The sequence below is a fragment of the Pelodiscus sinensis genome, chromosome 19 (assembly GCF_052426305.1).
Source record: "Pelodiscus sinensis isolate ZL-2025 chromosome 19, ASM5242630v1, whole genome shotgun sequence".
NCBI classification, from domain to species: Eukaryota; Metazoa; Chordata; order Testudines; family Trionychidae; genus Pelodiscus; species Pelodiscus sinensis.
In genome coordinates, this window is record NC_143070.1 from 2,130,055 (window position 1) to 2,152,565 (window position 22,511).

At 56.5% G+C, this 22,511-nt stretch overlaps 1 protein-coding gene across 3 annotated transcripts; it reads right to left on the reverse strand.

The window, feature by feature from the left end:
- Positions 1-1,495: 1,495 nt before the first annotated feature.
- LOC142825960 (uncharacterized) lies at positions 1,496-22,168 on the reverse strand. 3 transcript variants are annotated; one of them, XM_075918284.2, is made up of 2 exons: positions 21,394-22,168; positions 1,496-6,077 (listed from the first exon to the last, which is right to left on the reverse strand). In XM_075918284.2, the coding sequence occupies exon 2, from the start codon at positions 5,848-5,850 to the stop codon at positions 2,005-2,007; it is 3,846 nt and encodes a 1,281-aa protein (XP_075774399.2). In that variant the 5' UTR covers positions 5,851-6,077; positions 21,394-22,168; the 3' UTR covers positions 1,496-2,004. The 3 variants fall into 3 exon arrangements, with proteins under 3 accessions (XP_075774399.2, XP_089627831.1, XP_075774400.2); XM_089771705.1 differs by lacking the exon at positions 21,394-22,168 and adding an exon at positions 7,896-8,051; XM_075918285.2 differs by lacking the exon at positions 21,394-22,168 and adding an exon at positions 7,928-8,033.
- Between the last annotated feature and the right edge of the window lie 343 nt (positions 22,169-22,511).

Below are 22,511 nucleotides of genomic sequence, written 5' to 3' on the forward strand. Positions count from 1 at the left end.
TTTCCAGCTCTCCATTAGCTGGCTCCACTCCACCCCGTCAAGTCGCCTTTTCCAGCTCTCCATTAGCCGGCTCCACTCCACCCTGTCAAGTCGCCTTTTCCAGCTCTCCATTAGCCGGCTCCACTCCACCCTGTCAAGTCGCCTTTTCCAGCTCTCCATTAGCCGGCTCCACTCCACCCAGTCAAGTCGCCTTTTCCAGCTCTCCATTAGCCGGCTCCACTCCACCCCGTCAAGTCGCCTTTTCCAGCTCTCCATTAGCCGGCTCCACTCCACCCCGTCAAGTCGCCTTTTCCAACTCTCCATTAGCCGGCTCCACTCCACCCCGTCAAGTCGCCTTTTCCAGCTCTCCATTAGCCGGCTCCACTCCACCCAGTCAAGTCGCCTTTTCCAGCTCTCCATTAGCCGGCTCCACTCCACCCAGTCAAGTCGCCTTTTCCAACTCTCCATTAGCCGGCTCCACTCCACCCCGTCAAGTCGCCTTTTCCAGCTCTCCATTAGCCGGCTCCACTCCACCCCGTCAAGTCGCCTTTTCCAACTCTCCATTAGCCAGCTCCACTCCACCCAGTCAAGTCGCCTTTTCCAACTCTCCATTAGCCGGCTCCACTCCACCCTGTCAAGTCGCCTTTTCCAGCTCTCCATTAGCCGGCTCCACTCCACCCTGTCAAGTCGCCTTTTCCAGCTCTCCATTAGCCGGCTCCACTCCACCCTGTCAAGTCGCCTTTTCCAGCTCTCCATTAGCCGGCTCCACTCCACCCTGTCAAGTCGCCTTTTCCAGCTCTCCATTAGCCGGCTCCACACCACTCTGTCAATTTGCCTTTTCAACTCTCTCCCACCAGGCCTCACCTTGTACCTTGTACCCCGGGAACTTGAGAACACGGAGAAGGAAAATGTAGTGGATAAGTACTGTTACACCAAGCTGACAAGGATAACAACCGGGGATAAATGTCTCTGGTTTCCCTACCCAACACTAGCATCAAGTTCTTACAGCACAATGGCCTCCGTTACTTGCCTCAATTAGCTGAGGGGCAAGATCAGGGCGTGGATGGCATGACCTAGTGGTTGGAGCAGGAATCAAGAATGGGTCAGACACCAGGGTGTTTGAATCTGAGTCAGGACCAATCTGGAGGGATTCCAGGAGCAGATATTGCAGGGGAAACCAGTCAACAGCAGAAAGAAATAACTTCTTGTACCTTTGCTTGAGTTAAATAGACTTTGGGACCTGTCAGGACCCCTAGGTTTCCACCAATGAGAGGTCTGGACTGGAGTCCCCCTGTAGTGTTCATCTTCTAGTCTAGCTTCATTAGGACACTGAGTGGCCAGGTTATGGGCTATCCCCTCAGTGTGCGGTGGGCCAACCTTTGAGATCCAGGGGTCTAGATAGAGAGGGAAGGAAGAATCCAGGTGGGCCAGATTTGTCAAAGGTATTTATCCTGTACATCTCTGGTGCCGGGAGCTTTCTTAGCAGACGAGCAAACAGAGGAGCCAGTACAAACACTTCAGGTAAACTCTTGCTAACTTTATTGTGCACAGAATAGTAAAGGAAAGCAAGGCAAAGTAACACAGATCTATTTCAAAGCACAGGATAGTTAGCACAGACAATAATATAACACCGCCACCTAGGACAAGACACCAGATACTTCATTTTAAGGATGCAGCTATACATGCATAAATCTATAAATCGCACACTGCTCCACCGCTAATACCCTTACGATTGTCAGACCGGAGGCCGTGGTCTCGTTTCCCCATGTGCAGAGAAGTCCACCAAACATTGGTCCCCGCCACCCAAAAAGCTTCCCCAGCCCTGCTTTTACAGATTTATAGAACCCCTCTTTTCCCACCCCAGAAATACAGATTTCAAGTGACAGAACCCTCCTTCTCCCCCCAGAGAGAACCTGCAAATAACCCGCAGCCCCGTGTCTCACCGGGACCACGAGGGTCAGCCGGGGCGTAGCTTTCCGGCGGAGGCTGCCCACGTGCCCTCGGGGGAGGTATTGCCACTGCGCCCTAGTGCAGCCGAGGGAGCAGCCCCCCGTCAGCCCGTTGCGCTGTGTACTGGATCACCCCCTCCTCGTCCTCCCGCACTGTGATTCTGTTCTCCCCTTCCCCTGAGACGAACACCAGCTCCTCGTCGCCATCCCAGATGGCCAGCCTGGCGTTGCCCTGCACCCAACCGGGTTCCAGATTGAAACCCCTCAGGGCCTCATCGAAACAGGCCACCAGCGCCTTCTGCTGGCCATCCCTCGAGTTCAGTTTGCAGCGCACAAGCCACAGGGTGTCGGCGCTCAGTGGCGGTGGGTGGGAACGTAACCGGGCCCGGAACATGGGAGCTGGGAGCATCGTCACGTTGTACTGGGCTCTGCCATCGCGGTAGGACACGGAGATCTCACACACGCATTCACCCGAGAAGAAATTCAGGTGGCCCCCGTCCCAGGTCAGCCGCAGCTGGGCGTTCTCCTGCACGCAGGGGGGCTCCCGGCTGAACTGGGCGATGGCCTCCTCAAAGCAGCGGCCCAGCTCCTCACCCAGCACGCCCCAGCACCCCAGCCGGTCCCGCACCCTGGCCAGCTCAGCCACACTCAGTTGCTCAGAGCCGCCGTCGGACCACGGCACCGGCCTGTCCGCTCCCAGCGCCGTGATACAATACTGGGGCTCCCCGTCAGCGTGGAGCACCGAGATCTCACACAGCCCCTGGCCGGAGACGAACTCCAGCTCCTCCCCGCCCCAGCGGATCCGCAGCCGGGCGTTGGCCTGCACCCACCGGGGCTCCTGGCGGAAACCCTCCCAGGCACAGTCCAAGCAGGCCGTGAGGGCCGCCGTGTCCCCGACACAGGCCCGCAGCTTGTCCCGCATCCCCTCCAGGCTGTGCACGGAGAGGTATTCGGGGTCCGAGCGTAGGTGAGCCAGGTAGATGCCCAGGGGGAGCTGGAGGTGGTACTGGGGCTTGGGATCTCCCTCCCGCACCGTGAGCTCACATTCCCCGGCCCCGGAGGTGAACTCCAGCTCCCCCCTGGCCCAGTGGATGCGCAGCCGGGCGCTCGCCTGCACGCCCTGCGGCTCCCTGCTCAGGTAACTAGAGGCCCAACTAACGCAGACGCTCAGGGCTTTGGTGTCGCCTTGGCATACGTACAACTTGTCCCGCATGGCTGTCAGCATGGTGGGGCTCAGGGGTTCCCGGCGGGTGCGTATCTGCGCCAGGTACATGTCCAGGGGCAGCTTGGTTTCCAGCCACAGCGGGGTCCCTTGGAGAGACACCACGCTGACCTCGCACGCCCCGTCCCCCGAGAGGAACGCCAGGCTGCCCCTGTCCCAACTCAGCCGCAGCCGGGTGTTCTCCTGCAGGCAGGGGGGCTCCCGGCTGAACCGGGCCACGGCCTCCTCGAAGCAGCTGCTCAGCGCCTGGCCCAGAGCCCCCCAGTGCCCCAGCCGGTCCCGCACCCTCACCAGGTCAGCCACGCTCAGCGGCTCAGGGCCGCCGTCAGACCAAGGCACCTGAGTGTCTGCTCCCAGCTCTGTGACGTGATACTGGGGCTCCCCGTCGGCAAGGAGCACTGAGATCTCGCACAGCCCCTGGCCGGAGACGAACTCCAGCTCCTCCCCGCCGCAGCGGATCTGCAGCCGGGCGTTGGCCTGCACCCACCGGGGCTCCTGGCAGAATCCCTCCCAGGCACAGAGAAAACAGGCCCTTGCGGCATCTCTGTCGCCTTTACAAGACTCCAACTCCTGCCACACTCTCTGCAGGGCCTCGGGGCTCAGGGGCTGCGGGCGGGGGCGGAACCGTGCCAGGTACATGCCCACGGGCAGCTCCTCCACCTTGTAGCAGGGGCTCCCGTCCTCACAGCGCACGGAGATTTCACACGCGCCTGCCCCCGAGAGGAACACCAGGCTGCTCCCGTCCCCGCACAGCCGGAGCCGGGCGTTCGCCTGCAGGCAGAGGGGCTCCCGGCTGAACCGGTCGATGGCCTCCTCGAAGCAGCTGCTCAGCTCCTCGCGCACCACCCCCCAGCACTTCAGCCTGTCCCGCACCCTCGCTAGATTGGCCACGCTCAGCGGCTCCGGGTCGGCATCAGACCACGTCACTGGAGTCTCCCCTCCCAGAGTCGTGATGCGATACTGGGGGTCCCCGTCGGTGTGGAGCACCAAGATCCCGTACAGCCCCTGGCCGGAGACAAACTCCTGCCAAAAATCCCAGTTGAGCTGCAGCCGGGCGTGGGCCTGCACACACCGGGGCTCCTGGCGCAAACCCTGCCAGGCCCAGTCCAGACAGATTCTTAGTTTCTCCACCTCCCACTTGTAGGGGTCCAGCCTGTGCAGCACCCTCAGGAGCGTGTCGGGGCTCAGCGGCGGTGGGCGGGCACGTAACTGCTCCAGGTAGGTATAGAGGGGGAGCTGCTCCACCTGGTAGTGGGCGCTGCCGTCCCGATAGCACACGGAGAGCTCACATGCCCCCTCCAGCCCGGACTGGAAATGCAGCTCCCCCCCGCCCCAGCGGATCCGCAGCCGGGCGTCGTTCTGCAGAGTCGAGAGCTCCTGGCTGAACTCCTGCCGGGCCAGATCCAAGCAGCTGCTCAGCTCCTCGCCCAGCACCCCCCAGCACCCCAGCCGGTCCCGCACCCTGGCCAGGTCGGCCACGCTCAGCGGCTCCGGGCCGCCATCGGACCACGGCACCGGCATGTCCGCTCCCAGCGCCGTGATGCCATACTGGGGTCGCCCGTCGGCATGGAGCACCGAGATCTCGCACAGCCCCTGGCCGGAGACGAACTCCAGCTCCTCCCCGCCGCAGTGGATCCGCAGCCGGGCGTTGGCCTGCACCCACCGGGGCTCCCGGGAGAACCCGTTCAACGCGCACTGCAGACATGGCCTCAGGGGGCGATTTGGCTCTGTGTAGGACCAGCTTCTGCTCAGCAGCCTCGACAGAGATTCAGTGCTCAGGGGCTCTGTGCGGGCGCGTATCCGAGCAAGGTCCACATCCAGGGGGAGCTTCTTAACCTCGTAGGAGGGCCCCCTGTACCCAGAGCACACGGAGATCTCACACTGCCCCTGCCCCGCCAGGAAGGCCAGGTTCTGCCCACTCCAGCAGATCTGCAGCCGGGCGTTCGTCTGCACGCAGGGGAGCTCCCTGCTGAACTGGGCGATGGCCTCCTCAAAGCAGCTGCTCAGCTCCTTGCCCAGGGCCCCCCAGCGCCCCAGCCGGTCCCGCACTCTGGCCAGGGCGGCCACGCTCAGCGGCTCCGGGTGGGAGCGCAGTAAAGCCAGATACGCAGCCCTGGCTGGCTCTGTGATGTGATACCGGGGCTGCCCGTCGGCGTGGAGCACCAAGATCTTGCACTGCCCCTGGCCGGAGACGAACTCCAGCTCCTCCCCGCCCCAGCGGAGCCGCAGCCGGGTGTTCTCCTGCACACACCGGGGCTCCTGGCTGAACTCCTGCAGGGCGAGGGCAAAGCAGCTCCCCAGCTCCTCCTTCAGCACCCCCCAGCGCCGCAGCCGGTCCCGCACCCTGGCCAGCCCGGCCACGCTCAGCGGCTCCGGGTGGGAGCGCAGCCAAGCCAGATACACGGTCCCCGTCCCCCCCGCGACAGTGTACTGGGGCTCCCCGTCCCGGCAGGACACGCTGAGCTCACACTGGCCCTGCCCGGAGACGAACTCCAGCGCCCCGGCCTCCCACTGCACCCGCAGCCGGGCGTTCTCCTGCACGCACTGGGGCTCCTGGCAGAACCGCTCCAGGGCGAGGTCCAGGCAGGCGCCCAGCTCCATGCCAAGCTCCCCGCTTCGCTCCAGCCCGGCCCGCACGCCCTGCAGGGTCCCCAGGCTCAGCGGCAGGGGGTGGGCGCGTAAGCTGGCCAGATCCTCCATGGGCTCAGTGACGTGGCACCGGCACGCCCGCTCTGCTCCGATCTCCCACCAAAGGACTCCTGGCGGGAACAGACCCTCCGCTCCTCAGCTGGGTCCCCTGCAGGATCTAGCTTGCCCCCAGGCTCCTGGCGTGGGGCACCTCCCAGTCAGAAGGTCCCGGCCGCACGTTTCCGCTGGATGTTCCTGTGACCGCCCGTCTCTGCTCCGCTGCCCTGGACTCTCAGGACCTGGGAAACAACCAAGAGATACTCACTTGAAGAGAGGAGACTAAGGGGGGATAGGACAGAGCTCTATGAAATCGTGACGGGGGTGGAGAAAGTGACTAAGGAAAAGTTATTTCCTTGGTCCCATAACACAAGACCTAGACATCACCCAATGATATGAAGAGGTAGCAGGTTTAAAACCAAAGGAACAGCACAGTTAACCTGTGGAACTCCTTGCCAGAGGATGTGGTGAAGACCAGGTTCAGCAAAGAACTAGATACATTCATGTAGGTTAGATCTATCCTCAGTGGATTAGTTGCCTCATTAGCTCAGAGGCCAATTAAAAGGGGAAATGCAGGGGCAGGCTAGCTGAGCCCAGAGGAGTTAAAATCGATCTAGGGAGGCTAACGAGGGTGACCAAAATTGCAAATGAAGCGCAGGATTTAAATATCCCGGGCTTGATTTGCATGCTCCCGGCCGGTCACCATTTTAGAAATTGACTAGCCCGAAGGAAGTGCCCGCGTCTACACGTGGCAGTGAAACGGGAGTCCGAAATAAAGCCCGAACTCGAATTAGCTGGTAAACCTCATTGCAGGAGGAATACCAGCGAATTCGAGGTGGGGCTTTAAATCGGAATCCCGTTTCACTGCCGCGTCTCCACCTCCTGCCATCCCCGTGCAAGGCCGGGCCGGCTGAGCCCCCGCCCCCAGCCCATGTCTGGCCCCGCCCGGCCCCGTGGCGGCCTCCGAGCCGCGCCCCCACCTGGAATATTTCTGGCAACTGTGGCTCAGTGGCACGCAGTGTGGAGGGGCGGCAGCCCCGGGCAGGTCTCAGGGGCCCCGTGAGGATCGCCCCCCAAAGCCAATAAGTGGGTGATGGGCTCCTACCCCTCGGCCCCTCCCCTGATGGGAAAAGGCCAAGTCTGCCCCCCTGAAATCCAAAGGGGAGAGCCCCCTGGATTTCCCCCTCCCCCAGCCCAGCGAGATGGGGGGGCGGCGCTGGCTTTAGGGGAGGGGGGCGATCCGGGGGATGTGGCTGATTTTCCATATTAAACGCTTCCCCCCAGGATGTGGGGTGAGTCTCCGAGCCCGCGGGGCCCCTTATATTCCACCATCCCCCGTTCCTACTGGGCTCCCATTGCCGGCTCCCTCCTCTCCCTGCTCTAAACTCCAGGGTCTGCCTCCCCCATTTCTGTCCTCCCCTGCCCCTCGTGTTTGTACCCCCCCTTCTGCCCTTCCCAACCACAGCCTCCTGCCAACTCCCCCCCCCCCCGCTGTGCATATGCATCGTGGGGACCGACTGGCGTGTAAAAGGCTTTGGGAGAAGAGGGGGGATTTCAGGCTTTACATGAGTCAGCCGAGGCAGTTGGAGGGGGACAGGGATGGTTGGCGGAGGGGTTGCCCTGGGGAGGGGTGGGGAGGGGCAGAGTTAAGGCTGTTTGGGGGCAAATCGTTGGGGTTGCCACCTGAGCTCATGACGCCTGTAGCTGGGGGAGCGTTTTTCACGGGGGAGCGGGGATTCGCCTGGCCGCAGCCAGCGCTGTGGGTTGGGCAGCTTCCCACGTAACCACCAACCCCAGCCGTGCTCCAGGATCTCTGCCGGGAGGGGCGGGGCCGGGTGTCTCAGCCTCAGTGTTCCCAGCCCCGGATCCCAGGAGGAATTTCCCTTCTCCCCGTCCCGGGGGTCGCTCCCGCTCCGTCTGGCACCGGAAAGGCCGGGCTGTGCCGATCCCTCCGCCGCGTCTGCTCTGGGATGCCGGGGACAGACAGATCCCCTCCCCGGCCCGCCCAGATCGACCCCAGTGCGCGGCTGCATCTCAGCTCTGCCTCATTCGCTCCCCACCTGGCCGCCCTGCTCCAAACCGGCCTCCCCACCTCGCCGGGGGCCGGGCGCTCCTGGTCCAGCCCGGCAGCACCGCAGGAGGAGTCCGGCCGGCTCAGACGGGGCAGGAGGGAGGCACGGAGGCGGCAGCAGCGTCTGTGCCGGGCGGGAGGAGTTGTCGTTGCTGGACTTTGTCCTACCCACAGTGCACAGCAGGGCTCCCCTGGGCAGGGCCAGGGCCGTGGGGTGAGAATGCAGGGCTGGGCTGGGAGAGGCGGTTTCGGGGGCCCCTGCCACGGAGGCCAAGGGGGAGAGATTTGCCAGGCCCCCGGGCAAGCTGGGAGGGGGGCAGAGCCTGGAACCCCCTCATCCCACCACTCCTCAGCACTGCCCGGGGTGCGCCCTGCCTCTCCCCTGAGGCCGAGAGCTCTGGGGACCCCAGACTGCCCCCCCAAGCAGCCCCAATGTTCTCCCATTGAAACGGGCGTCTCCTGTTCTGTTCCCAGGCCCCGGGAGGAGCCGGCCGGGGGAGAAGCTGCGCCGAGGCCAGGGAGCGGGACTCCCCAGAAGGGCCAAGCTGCAGTGCCCTGGGAAGCTGGTGGCAGCTGCACCCCCGGGGATCTGCGGGCCGAGCCGGGAGCCCGTCTCCACCCTGCCCTGCAGGACTCCGACCCGGAGCCCCACAAGGTGCTGCACAAAGCCCAGCAGTGCCCGGCTCCGGAGCCCGGCCCAGCGTCTGGGAACAGGAGGCAGCCGCCCCGTGCCGGGGGAGCTGCTGGGAGTGTGCCCAGGGGGCCCTTGTGTGGGCTGGGCAGCGCCAGGATGGCTGACGGCTGTGGGGGAGAGGAGTGGCCGCGTCCCTCAGGGGGTGACACCGACGGGGGCCCCATCCCCGAGCCCCCAGGGGATGTGTCCGCCCCCCAGGTGCTGAGCGCGGAGGCCCTGCAGGGCGTGCGGGCTGAGCTGGCGCAACGAGGGGAGCCGGACGCCGAGCTGGAAGCCTGCCTGGCCCTGGCCCTGGAGCAGTTCTGCCGGGAGCCTCCCTGCGTGCAAGAGGACGCCCGGCTGGAGATCTGCTGGGGCGGAGGCAGCCTGGCCTTCCTGGCAGGGGCGGGCGCGTGCGAGCTCTCTGTGCGCTGCAGGGACGGGCGCCCCTGCTACGAGGTGGGGGAGCTGCCCCTGGCTGCGGAGCTGGCTCGGGTCTGCGCCGGCCTGGTGCCGCTGAGCGCCGACACGCTGCTGACGCTGCTGGAGAATCTGTGGGACAGCGAGCTGAGCGAGGACCCCCTCACGCTCTGCGTGTGCCACGCCTGGAACGAGTTCGCCCTGGAGCCCGAGTGCGTGTGGGCCAACGCCCGGCTGCGGATCCAGTGCGGCCCGGAGCTGCTGGAGTTCGTCTCCGGCCAGGGGCTGTACGAGGTCTCGGTGCCCATGGGCGAGGAGGCGCCGGATTATTGCATCACGGAGCTGGGCCCGGACCGGCCCGTGACCTGGTCCCACACCTGCCCGGAGCCGCTGAGCGTGGACCACCTGGAGATCGTGCGCTTCCGGCTGGGGCGCTGGGGGGTGGTGTGCGAGGAGCTGAGCGGCTGCTTCGAGGAGGCCATCGCCCGGTTCAGCCGGGAGCCCGTATGCCTGCAGGAGAACGCCCGGCTGCGGATGTGCGGGGACGGGAGCACCCTGGAGTTCCTCTCAGGGGAGGGGGCGTGTGAGATCAACGTGTCCTACAAGGAGGGGAGACCCCACTATGAGGTCGGGGAGCTGCCCCTGCATCTGTGCTTGGCTCAGTTGCACCCCTCGACAGATCCACCCAGCACCGGGCCCCGTGATGCTGTGTGATCAGAATAGGGCCATGTAGCGGGATTGTCCATAGACCCAGTGTTTCTTAAACTGTGCGGAGAACAACAGAATTCAAAATGGCCGTCCTTAAAGGGGCAAGCAACCTTTTTAATCTCAGTAACTTCTCCCCAACCCTTTTTTTTTTTTTTGTGCTCAACAAAAAGTCCTTGGTGTTCCTCGTAAAAAAAATTACTGTTTGATGTTCCTCAGTCTTAAAAAGTTTAAGAAACACCGCCATAGACCGAACAGCCCCCCCAATCTTTCTTTAGTGTCGTGGCTGCGGGGGGAGGAAATTTGTGCTCTGGAGTCTGGACCTTGACTAAATTGGTGATCCTGGCCGTTCCATTGCACCGAAACGTGCCCGCTGCCGTCGGGCAGGACATGGGCTTCCTGTTTCTACGCAGGTACCTGCTTTGTGCTTGACTCTGCCGGGGGGACACCCACAGGGCAAAGTGGAGACTGGAGCCAGCCTGGCCCACCGTGAATGGGGCCTTCGAGTTCATGGCCTAGTCCGGGGTGGCCAAACCATGCTGGGCAAAGAGCCAAGATAGCAGAGGTTCCAGGGCAAAGCTATTGAGCAAAAAAGAAAAGAAAATAGGACGGACCCTTTAAAAGGAGCCACTGGTTACATTTGGTTTAAAAAAAAAAAAAAGCTCTGCCCCTTTAAGAACCCGCAGTTAAGCACGTTCTGAGGCTTTTTGGCCACAGTACGCGCCCGCCGCCTGCTGCCATCTTTATTTCTGCAGCTTTCATGGCTGCGCCGGACAGCTCCCCTGCCCAGGTCTGCACAGGGAGCCGGGCGGAGAGGGCCGTTTTTGGAAGCATGGGGGTGGCTTTCGAGCCATGGTGGGGGGCTTCGTGAGCCACACCCGGGAAGGGGAAGAGCCACATTCGGCTTGCGAGCCTCAGAGTGGCCACCCCTGGCCTAGTCCAAGAGAATTCAACTCGCAATAGGCCGTGGAAAAAGTTCATCCGCACCCGATCGGCCTTCCTGTGGGCTCCTCGGTTACAGTGTGGGTAACAGTGACTTTGGACTCCATCTTGGGCCTGTCATTTTCCACATGCTAACCCAGCAGTAGCTCCGTGTAGGAGAACGTATAATCCCTCCATCCCCGAGAGGTTCTGAGTTTGGCCTTTTTCCTTCTCTGATCCCTGGGCTTGCACTCAGAAGTGCAGAAGGGCTTTTTTGGGTGTTACCTGAGACCCCGACTGTGAGACAATTGACTCTAAAACAGAGCGAACCAAACACCCAAACCTGTGGAACTCCTGGCCTCAAGATTTCACTGTGAGCAGTCGTTTAGCAGGATCTGAAACAGGCCGGGATATTTCTCTGGAGAAGCAGAACAGCCAATGTTAGAACAGTGAAGGTTCAAAATACAGAGATTCTGGTGCTAAAATCGTCTTGGTGTATATCGATAGCTGGCGATTTGGAAGCAATTTCCACCCATGGGGAAGCTGTCCCCAAACTGCCCACTAGGTGGCCTCTTCGACCAGCCAAAGTTGGCATCTAAATGAAACTCCCTTTGCATCTGGGATACATGAACAGGAGTGTTGTGAGCAAGACACGAGGAGTCGTTCTTCCGCTCTACTCTGCGCTGGTTAGGCCTCAGTTGGAGGATTGTGTCCAGTTCTGGGCACCGCATTTCAAGAAAGATGTGGAGAAATTGGAGAGGGTCCAGAGAAGAGCAACAAGAATGATGAAAGGTCGAGAGAACAGGAGCTAGGAGGGAAGGCTGAAGGAATTGGGTTTGTTTAGTTTGGAAAAGAGAAGATTGAGGGGGGACGTGAGAGCAGTTTTCAGGTATCTAAAAGGGTGTCACAAGGAGGAGGGAGAAAACTTGTTCTCCTTGGCCTCTGGGGATAGAACAAGAAGCAATGGGCTTAAACTGCAGCAAGGGAGGTTTAGGTTGGACATTAGGAAAAAGTTCCTCACTGTCAGGGTGGTCAAACACTGGAATAAATTGCCCAGGGAGGTTGTGGAATCCCCATCTCTGGAGATATTGAAGAGCAGGTTGGATAAATGTCTATCAGGGACGCTCTAGACAGTGCTGGGTCCTGCCATGAGGGCAGGGGACTGGACTCGATGACCTCTCGAGGTCCCTTCCAGTCCTAGTGTTCTGTGATTCTATGATCTCCACCCAACAAACCAGGGTCCTGTACGCTGAGGGTTTTCTCGCGGGTTCCCTTCCCTCTGTCACAATCTACCCAGCGTTCTGTCTGTTTTCGGGCAGGAAGCCTTTGTTCTAAGGTCCCTGCGAGAAGACGCACACCGGGAGACGTTGGTAGCACGCAAGAAGTTGATTTATTGGCCCTACAAGGCCCAGGCACCCAGCGAAAGTGCCAGTAAAGGCTGTGAACCTGGACAGACATCGCTCGTTTCCGGATCACACCCGTAGCTGCGTTGTTCCCCTGCCGTGACGCCACCCAGCCCAGTTCTTTGACCCCAGTAGACATAGAATTTTAAACCCGCCCTCTTCTCTGCCCCACCGCGACCCATCTGAGTTGTGGCCGTCCGTCAGTTGTGTTTTGGTCTCCTTAAATGCCGCTGGATCTCATTCCAGTCCTTGGAGTAACAGACGTTTCCATCTTTGAGCTGGAAGACGTGGATGGGGGTGTCCCCTTTCCCGGAGACGAACACCAGCATCAGCCTGTTGCTCCTCACCAGCATCCTGGCGTTGTTCTGGATGCGCCGGGGCTCTTTGGAGAACCTCTCCTTCGCCTTCTCCAAGCAGGATTTCAGCCCGTCGGTCCGTCCCTTCCAGGGGAACAACTTGGCCTTCACTTTGTCCAGGTTTTCCAGACTCAGCGCCAGCTTCCCGCTGGGCGACTTCTTGACGGAGCTGTCGAAAATGGGGAGCAGCACCTGGCGCCAGGGCAGCTCCTGGATGTAGGAGACCTCATTGGTGCTTTTCTGCTGGCCAGAGACGGGCTCTAGGTGCTGTTCCTCGCAGCAGATCACCAGCCGGGACTTCTCCTGGAGCCAGCCGGCCTCCTGGCTGCACCTCAGCAGCGCGCGGTCCAGACACTCCTCCGAGGGGCGACAGAGCCCGCCCAGGGACGCCAGCTCGCTCTGCACCTTGGCGATGCTCTCCATGCTCTGCGCCTCCGGGCGGGCGGGAGGGAATCCGGCCCTGGGGATCAGGCCGAGGTGCCACTGCACAACGGGGGCAGACGGAGACACGGTCACAAACTCAGCTCTGGGAGGGGGAGAGGAAACCAATCAAAAAGACAAGGCGGAGGGAGGCCGGAGGTTGTCCGGTCTCCCTTGCAGGCCTCGTGGGCTCTGATTTTACTCTCGCACCGGAGGACGTGACCTGGCTTCAGGATTTACACCGGGAACATCTGGCCCCGACCTTCATCCCTAGGTTCTGTCCCCACTCTGGGTAGGCAGTGAGGGCTAGTGGTTAGGGCCGGGAGCCAGGACTCCTGGGTCCTGTCTCTAGCTCTGGGGAGGTGCCCCTTCCCTTGGACTGGAGCCAATTCAGCTTTAGGGGCGACCGAGGGAGGCGGATTGGGGGGGATAGGCTGGGGCTCAGCTGCTCACTGCTGCAGGGCTGGATTAAGGGGGGGGCTAGCCAGGGAGCTGCCCGGGGCACCAACCTATGGGGGGCACCTGATTGAAGTGGTAAGGGGTGCTGTCCCCCACAAAGCCGCCCTCTCCCCCCCAGGTCACATAGCTGAGGGGCGGGGCAATGCGGGTGGGAGGGGGCGGAGCCGGGAGGAGAAGAGGCGGGACAGGGGCGGGGCCTGGGACAGGGGCGTCTGTCTCTCTGGTGGGAGGGGCCAGACTGGACCATTAACAAGCAGGGTCTCCTCTAGACCCGCTAAATCAAACCCTGCACGATGGATTGCAGCAGCCTCGATCTCCCTTTAGGGCGTAGATAAGGCTCACAGGGACGAGGCAGTACGAGTCCTCCGATCTTGGCGGGGGAAACTTCTCCAGGGTCCTGCCTGACTCACTCTCTCCTCCCACCCACGAGGTCCTGCCCCCCACGGCGTCCCCCCTAAAGCAAAGGACACGCCCCAGACATCCCAACCTTCAACACAGCGGCCATACAAATAGCTAAGCAATCCCTCTATTGAAACCCCCCAAAACTGCAGGTCAGAAGGCCGGCAGCCACAACCGTTACGTAATCGGCCAACACCAAACCTCCACCCAGACAAAACGCCCGACCGAGCAAACCCTCGGTAGCCTCTTACCGCGTCCTCTGCTCCCCAGCCCAAAGACGACGTATTCCCGGCTTACGCTAAGCCAGCAATGCAGCACCCAAGCACACCTTTTCTGAGAGGTGCGATGCACCTTGGACGGGACAAACAGCTGACTGGATGGGGAAAGAGGGGGGAGGGGACCCAGGAACCTTGTACGGAGTGTCAAGGTCTCCTCCCGGCAGATACGGACAGCTGTTGTCTCATTCCATTGCCCACGCCCCTGGCTCTCTGATTGGTCCGTTCGTTAGGGCTCGGCCTTTTTGATTGGCCCAAAGAGGGCGTGTCCCAGCTGTCTCGAGCCCACGGGTAAGGCCTGTGTGGTCAGCTGGGACGGGCGGTGGGGTAGGAGCACCGCTGGGGGGCAGCTATGGGACATGGGATTGTCAGTCCGGCTTGAGGGGTGTCCCAGGTGTGGTGTGTTTGAGGGGGAGGGGGTCACATCCGTCTCAACTTCCTCCCCCCCCTCGGGCTGGATCAGAGCTGGTGCCCCTAGAAGTGTCCCAGTCTGTACCCTGCCCCCTTGGAGGAAGACCCCAGCTGGGGCAGAGGGGCGGTTTAGTGGGGGCGTCTTTGTGTTGCTGGATTCTCTGATTTGGGTCGGTCTCCCCTGCCTGGGAGGGACTGCTCTGGGGTTTGCTCATTTATCAGGGTTACTCCTATGGGGCTGGGGAGAGGTTCATAATTTTGTCCTTGTGCTACTTGTGTTCCCCTATGGAGCTGGATTTTCCCTGCGGCCAATTCCCCCTCCCACTGGAGCTCTCCTGCAGGAACTGGGATCCTCAGGACAGGTTCTTCCCATCTCAGCAACACACGGACACTCACCCCCACCACCAGAGCGCGTCTGAGGGGACTGGGTCATCCGCACCCACACGCCGACCCCTCCTATGTCCCTGGACTCAGCAGGCTGGTTTAACAGCAATGCCACACTGCACCCTCGTGTGCCTTTGGGCGCCGTGGGCTGGATTTCACAGCACTTTAAGCTGCCTTCCTCCTATGCCCCCAAGTTCAGCACCTCCCTATCCCCACTCACCCCACAAGCATTCGCTGGTAAACCCCACGATGAGCAAACCCCATGGGATTTTGGGGCACCACAGGGATCTTTAGCGTGGGGACAGGAGGCGTTGGTGCAGAGCGAATGGGGAAGCCAAAACCACCCCCCTGAGGAAGAGTGAGCGAAGAGAAAGAAAAAAAGCGAGAAGCAACCAGCTTAACGATCAAAGTGATTTATTTCTGGGTAGTGACAATATATATATAGGGGGCCAAACACACAAAGCAGTTACAATATTAAATCCAACAGTCTAAAACTGATTGGCTGTGTCTAGACTGGCAAGCTTTTCCGCAAAATCATCTGCTTTTGCGGAAAAACTTGCCAGCTGTCTACACTGGCCGCTTGAATTTCCGCAAAAGCACTGACGATCTCATGTAAGATCATCAGTGCTTTTCTGGAAATACTATGTTGCTCCCGTTCGGGCAAAAGTCTTTTTCCGAAAAACTTTTGCGCAAAGGGCCAGTGCTGCTTTTTTCCGACTCGGGGCTTTGCCGGAGAAAAGCGCCAGTCTAGACGGGATCTTGCGGAAAAGAAACCCTTTTCCGGAAGATCTCTTATTCCTACATTTTACAGCAAAAACCTGAGCTGGAAAAAAGCGGCAGCCATGTTCATGCAAATGCCGCGGGGGATATTTAAATCCCCCGCGGATTTGCAATTCCGAAGTGTCTCATTAGCATCCCTTTTCCAGAAAAGGGTGCCAATGTAGACACGGCCGAGATGAAGACGTCTCAATGGAACTGATGCAGTTTAAATGCAGGTATCAGAACAGTGTTTCTTGGGCAAGGGGAGGAGTTTTTGTAGGGACAGGACACTAGTTGGAGGAGACACTGGATTTGTTTCTGGGTAAACAGAGGCGAGGCAACAGAGACTGATCACTCCTGGCTATGGGGGATGTTCTTTGAAGGAGTTTACAATGCAACTAGGCAGTTTCAGTATCTGGATATCAAAAGGCTCCATTACTAGAATTGGTCTGATAGAGATTTCCCATCAGGCCGTGCTTCTCTGCTTTCGGTATCCCATAGGTCAGTGCGGTTCCTGCCTAGGAAGAGCTGGTCTCCATGCTGTGTGCTAATGGAAAGGTCTTTTTGTTCTATCTTCAATGCAGCTGAGGCTGGGGTGTGTCCTTTACCTGTGTCTGGAGGGGTGTAGGTGGGTCTCCCCCGGCCTTTTCCTTGCTTTGTCCGTGATTCTAGCAGAGGCCTGGGAAGGGGGTTTGTTTTCCATGAGTATCACTCTCTGGGTTCTCAAAAACACAGGCCTGGCAAGTGGCCACGCTCTGGTTCCCCAAGAACACAGGGCTGGTAGGTGACACTACGGCCCAATGACCCAGCTGGGATCTGCCCCATTGGCTCCCCAATCCTGTCATTTTGATTCCGGTGGCTGCATTACTGGCACAAGTCAATTTGGGCAGGTTAGACAGACATCACTCCGGAATGGTCTAGACAGTACGGGGTCCTGCCGTGAGGTCAGGGGACTGGACTCGATGACTCTCGAGGTCCCTTCCAGTTCTCGTGTTCTATGATTCTATTATTTGAAAACCAGGCAACCCCACAACCCTGCACACTTGTAAATTCACGGATATTTCAGATTATGCCAGAGGGCAGACTTGGTCCCTTTCGGTTTGGTAGTTGCAGTTTCTGTTGGGAACTGTGCGCGAGACAGCTGTGGGGAGGGAGTCTCTGGAAATCCCCCTCCAGGAGTGACTCATTGTAACGAGGAACTTACAGAGTACAGCTTCCTGCAAGTATTAAAGTGCACCTCATGAGTGCAGCTTACCAGACGGTGTTTCTTTGTGAAACTTATAAATACGGTCACCTGGTAATATCAGACCTTTGTGCAGGAAGATTGCAATGAATTAACTGTGGTAACGGTCCATTAGTCTGCAGAAGAGAAGAGTGAGGGGGGATTTGAGAGCAGCCTTCAACTCCCTGAAGAGAGAGTCCAGAGAGGATGGAGAGAGGCTGTTTTCAGTGGGGGTAGATGCAGAACAAGGAGTAATGGTCTCCAGTTGCAGTGGGGGAGATCTAGGATGGAGATGAGTGTGAGGAGGGTCTGAATCACTGCTTCCATTGCAGCCAGGTGGAATGGGAAAGAAATCCTGCATGTGGTTCTGTAAATACAGTTCACTCTATTTACTCAGGCCTGCTAGCTATTCAATTCTTAGATGGTACGTTGCCCATTGTAACCAATTTGGCTGTTGTGGGGTCACAAACTGCATGAACCCTAAATGCAGAAATTGAAAGATAAAACCACCAGTGCGTGCAACTATTGTGCTGCGAGTGCGAGTCAGTCAGAGGTGTGCTGTGGAGAACAACAGAGTTCAAAATGGCTGCCCTTAAAGGGCCAGATGACTTTTTTTTTTTTTGCTCAATAACTTTTCTCCTTCTCCCTCACCCCGCTTTTTTTTTTTTTTTTTTGCTTGATGACAAAAAATTCTTGGTGTTCCTCATAAAAAAAATTATTGTTTGGTGTTTTTCAATATTAAAAAGTTTAAGAAACACTGTCCTAGATGGACAGTGCCCACGAGAGCGTTCACACTGCAATATAACACAAGCCATAACAAATATCATCTCACGCACTGCAGCCTGCCCCTATGTTCTAATTAGACGCAGCACGCCATAACAGCAGAAGAAATGTGTGAAAGGGCCATAGACAGAGGTCATGATTAAATTAAGGAGAGAAACATTTAAGAAAATTTCTCAATGGCTTAAATGACTGCTTCTTGGAGCAGCTGGTGCAGGAACCCACAAGGGGAGAGGCAATACTCGATTTAGTCCTGAGCAGAGCGAAGGATCAGGTCCAGGAAATAACCGTTACAGGACCGCTTGGGAATAGTGACCATAATATAATAACATTCAACATTCCTGTGGTGGGAAGAACACCTCAGCAGTCCAGCACCCTGGCATTTAATTTCAAAAAGGGGAATTACACAAAAATGAGGAGGTTAGTTAAACAGAAATTAAAAGGCACAGTGACTAGAGCCAAATCCCTGTAAGCTGCATGGAAACTTTTTAAAGACACCATAATAGAGGCCCAACTTAAATGTATACCCCAAATCAAAAAACATAGCAAGAGACCTAAAAAAGAGTCACCGTGGTTTAACCAGCATGTAAAAGAAACAGTGAGGGACAAAAAGGTATCTTTTAAAAAGTGGAAGTCCAATCCTAGTGAGATAAATAGAAAGGAACATAAACACTGTCAAATCAAGTATAAAAATGTAATTAGAAAAGCAAAAAAAGATTTTGAGGAACAGCTAGCCAAAAACTCAAACAGAAATAACAAAATGTTTTTTAAGTACATTAGAAGCAGGAAGCCTGCTAAAAACCAGTGGGTCCCCAAGATGATCGAGCTATAAAATGAGCAATCAAGGACGATAAAGCCATTGCGGAGAAACTAAATGATTTCTTTGCTTCAGTCTTCAAGGCTGAGAACGTTGGGGAGATTCCCAAATCTGCACCGTCCTTTGTGGGTGATGAATCTGAAGAACTGTCCCGGATTGAAGTGTCATTAGAGGAGGTTTTGGAACAAATAGAAAAACTTAATGTTAACAAATCTCCGGGAGCGGATGGCATTCATCCAAGGGTTCTAAAAGAACTCAAATGGGAAATTGCTGAGCTATTCTCTGTGGTTTGTAACCTATCCCTTAAATCGGCTTCCGTACCTAATGACTGGAAGGTAGCCAACGTGACACCAATATTTAAAAAGGGCTCTAGAGGCGATCCTGGCAATTACAGACCGGTAAGTCTAATTTCAGTACTGGGCAAATTAGTCGAAACAAGAGTAAAGAATAAAATTGTGAAGCATGTAGAAGAACATAATTTGTTGGACAAAAGTCAACATGGTTTCTGTAAAGGGAAATCATGTCTTACTAATCTATTAGGGTATGTCTACACTACAAAGTTAATTAGAACTAACAGACGTTAGTTCAAATTAATTTTAATAGGCGCTACACATACAAACCGCTAGTTTGAACTTAATTCAAACTAGGTAAACCTCATTCTACGAGGACTAACGCCTAGTTCGAATTAAGTAGTTTGAATTAAGGGCAGTGTAGCCACTTAATTCGAACTAGTGGGAGGCTAGCCCTCCCCAGCTTGCCCTGGTGGCCACTCTGGGCACCACCAGGGAAACTCTTCTGCCCCCCTCCTGGCCCCGGAGCCCTTAAAGGGGCACAGGCTGGCTATGGTGCCTGTGCCAGGTGCAAGCCTGCCAGCACCCTGCCAGCAGACCCTGCACCTGGTACGGCATGAGCCAGCAGACGAGTTTCCCTGGTGGTGCCCAGAATGGCCACCAGGGCAAGCTGGGGAGGGCTAGCCTCCCACTAGTTCAAATTAAGTGGCTACACAGCCCTTAATTCGAACTACTTAATTTGAACTAGGCGTTAGTCCTCGTAGAATGAGGTTTATCTGGTTTGAATTAAGCGCTCCGCTAGTTCGAATTAAGTTCGAACTAGCGGTTTGCCTGTGTAGCGCCTATCAAAGTTAATTCGAACTAACGGCTGTTCATTCGAATTAACTTTGTAGTGTAGACATACCTAGATCTCTGGGCTCGGCTCACAGTGTGGCTCCGATTCTGTCCTTTGGGACCTGAAGAGGACATACGGCAAAAAGGTCTCTGTTTGGGGCTGTCGGATATTACAGGTGATACTATGGCAGATTCAGGGGAGGGGGCCCAGCCTCAGTTTACCCTGCTCTGGCTGTCAAACGTCAGCCCCTTCCCAACATCTGTGGAAATTTCTGTCTCCATGAGAACATACAAAAGAACATAAGACCGGCCAGACTGGGTCAGACCAAAGGCCCGTCCAGCCCAATGTCCTGTCTGCCGACAGCAGCCAATACCAGGTGCCCCAGAGGGAGGGAACAGAATGCAGAATCAAGTGGTTCTCCTCTGTCATCCATTTCCAGCCCCTGACAAACAGAGGCAAGGGACACCAGCCCTACCCATCCTGGCTAATAGCCATTGATAGACCTACCCTCCATGAATTTTTCTGGCTCTCTTTTGAAACCTGTCTTCACCACATCCTCTGGCAAGGAGTTCCACAAGTTGATTGTGAGTTGTGAGAAGAAAAACTTCCTTTGGTTTGTTTTACACCTGCGACCATCCTTCCTTCCTTTCTCTATAAAAGAGACACTGCCCCAGCTAGCTGGCTGCTTCACATGAATGGCATTCTGGGATATGAGTTTGGGGCAATTTTCTTTTCCCGTGGTCTTTCCACGGGACTGAGAGACCTGGGTTCTTGTGCTAAGTCTGCTTTGCTACATGACCTCTTTGTGCAGGGTGGGGGTCCTAACCTCCTTTGTCAAGTGCATTCATGAAAATGGCTAGCTGGTGTTATTGTTCGTTAGTTGGATTTCTATCAATATTTACCCATTGAACTAATATTAATATTGTGGAATAAGTTAAAGGGTGTAATAATTGGGGGGTTTAAAAAAAATGTAATTTGAGGCCCTTGTTCAAATGTGCATGGTGATTCTCCATAACAAAGGTTGCCTCTGCAACAAAAAAATTAACTCTGTTTTGTATAAATGAAAAATGTGTTAAAAAATATCTCTAACTCCTCCATGAACCAACAAAAAACGCCAAAAATTACTGCATCAAAAAAAGCAAATTAATAACGCCAAACACTAAAAAAGCAAGCATTTACCTATTAAAATATTCATAATCCAAGCCAGTTTATCGTAGGGAAAAAAAATCACAAAAAACCACAACCAAAGCCAAACATTTGTCAAAAAACAATCTCGCCATGCAAAACTTTCTAATTCCAATTAAAGACTACCATAAAAACCTGCTTTGCTATCATTTTTAGAACATCCTGCCAAAACAAAAGCATTGGTCCCTTCTCTGCTCATAATCCCAATCTGGTTGACCACAAACTATAACCTAATAAATAGAACTTTGATTGGTACAATTGTAGCTATGTGTGTGTGTTGTGGAGGGGGAGCTATGTAGGCAGATGCTAAGTGCTTTGCTACTGTATTCTCAATAACTGGAGGATCTTGCCTTTCCCCCCTATAAAACTCAGGGGTGCTTCTGAGAGGATAGCACCTCACCTTGCTGTAGCCAGGACTCTGGGGGCGAGAACCGCTGAGCACTCTATCAGGAAAACATCTGGCCCATTACATCCTAAACCAAGAAGGTCCGTTGGCACCCTTAGCACCCCTCACAGCACCCTTGAGAGGTAAACATGGGGCCCTGCAGGCGGATAGAAAAGTTCATTGACTCTGCTCCAACCTGTTTAAAGGCGCATCCCACAGCCAGGCTGCATGCCAGGAGCCCTGGGGGTGGGTGTTACTAGACCTCAGCCCTGAAGAGACGTTCAGCAGAAGGGTCCCTTGCGGGTTCAATACCTGTGCGGCCCTGGGATAGCAGGGAACCAGCGCGAGGGCAAGGACAGAGAAATCTGAAAAACCGTCGGCAACTTACTGGGGGGTGGACAGGAGCGAAACTCCCCTGGTCTTCTATTTCACCCCGGCACACAGCTGACCGCGGGAAATCGGACACAGCTCAGAAGAGACACTGTTCTCTTTTACTTTCTGCACTGTTCACAGCTGATACTTGCAGAAGCTGGAGAAAAGCATAAATACACTTGCTGGAAGGATGCAGCATCATTGCCTGTTTTTATCACTGAACATTCACAGTTTCCTCTGGTTTTTTGGCGTTGTTCCCAGGAGTAGAGATTGAGGCTGACCCAGAATCAGAGCTAGCGATTGCAGCTCTCATGTCGCCACCATTCAAAAAAAAAATGGGTCAGGATCAGTGTCTCCAGATTGCAGGTGGGGAAACCGAGGCAGGCACACCCAGGCTGTCCCACGAGGTGCAGGCAGGAAGGGAACCATGTTCACCCGGGCTCAGCCCAGTGCTCTAGGTGCTCAGACGTGATAACCGCCCCCACCCCGTCTCCCGCTGGGACGGGATGTTTGTGTTCATTGTTGGAGACCAGCCCAGGGCGGGATACTTAGCTCAGAGCCCCAGTGGGAATCTCTGTTGGGAACTGTGTGAGAGACAGCTGTGGGGAGGGAGTCTCTGGAAATCCCCCTCCAGAAGTGACTCATCGTAACGAGGAACTTACAGAGTACAGCTTCCTGCAAGTATTAAAGTGCACCTCATGAGTGCAGCTTACCAGACGGTGTTTCTTTGTGAAACTTATAAATACGGTCACCTGGTAATATCAGACCTTTGTGCAGGAAGATTGCAATGAATGAACTGTGGTAACGGTCCATTAGTCTGCAGAAGAGAAGAGGGAGGGGGGATTTGAGAGCAGCCTTCAACTCCCTGAAGGGGGGTTCCAAAGAGGATGGAGAGAGGCTGTTTTCAGTGGGGGCAGATGCAGAACAGGGAGCAATGGGCTCAAGTTGCAGTGGGGGAGATCTAGGATGGAGATGAGTGTAAGGAGGGTCTGAATCACTGCTTCCAGTGCAGCCAGGTGGAATGGGAAAGAAATCCTGCATGTGGTTCTGTAAATACAGTTCACTCTATTTACTCAGGCCTGCTAGCTATTCAGCTCTTAGATGGTACGTTGCCCATTGTAACCAATTTGGCTG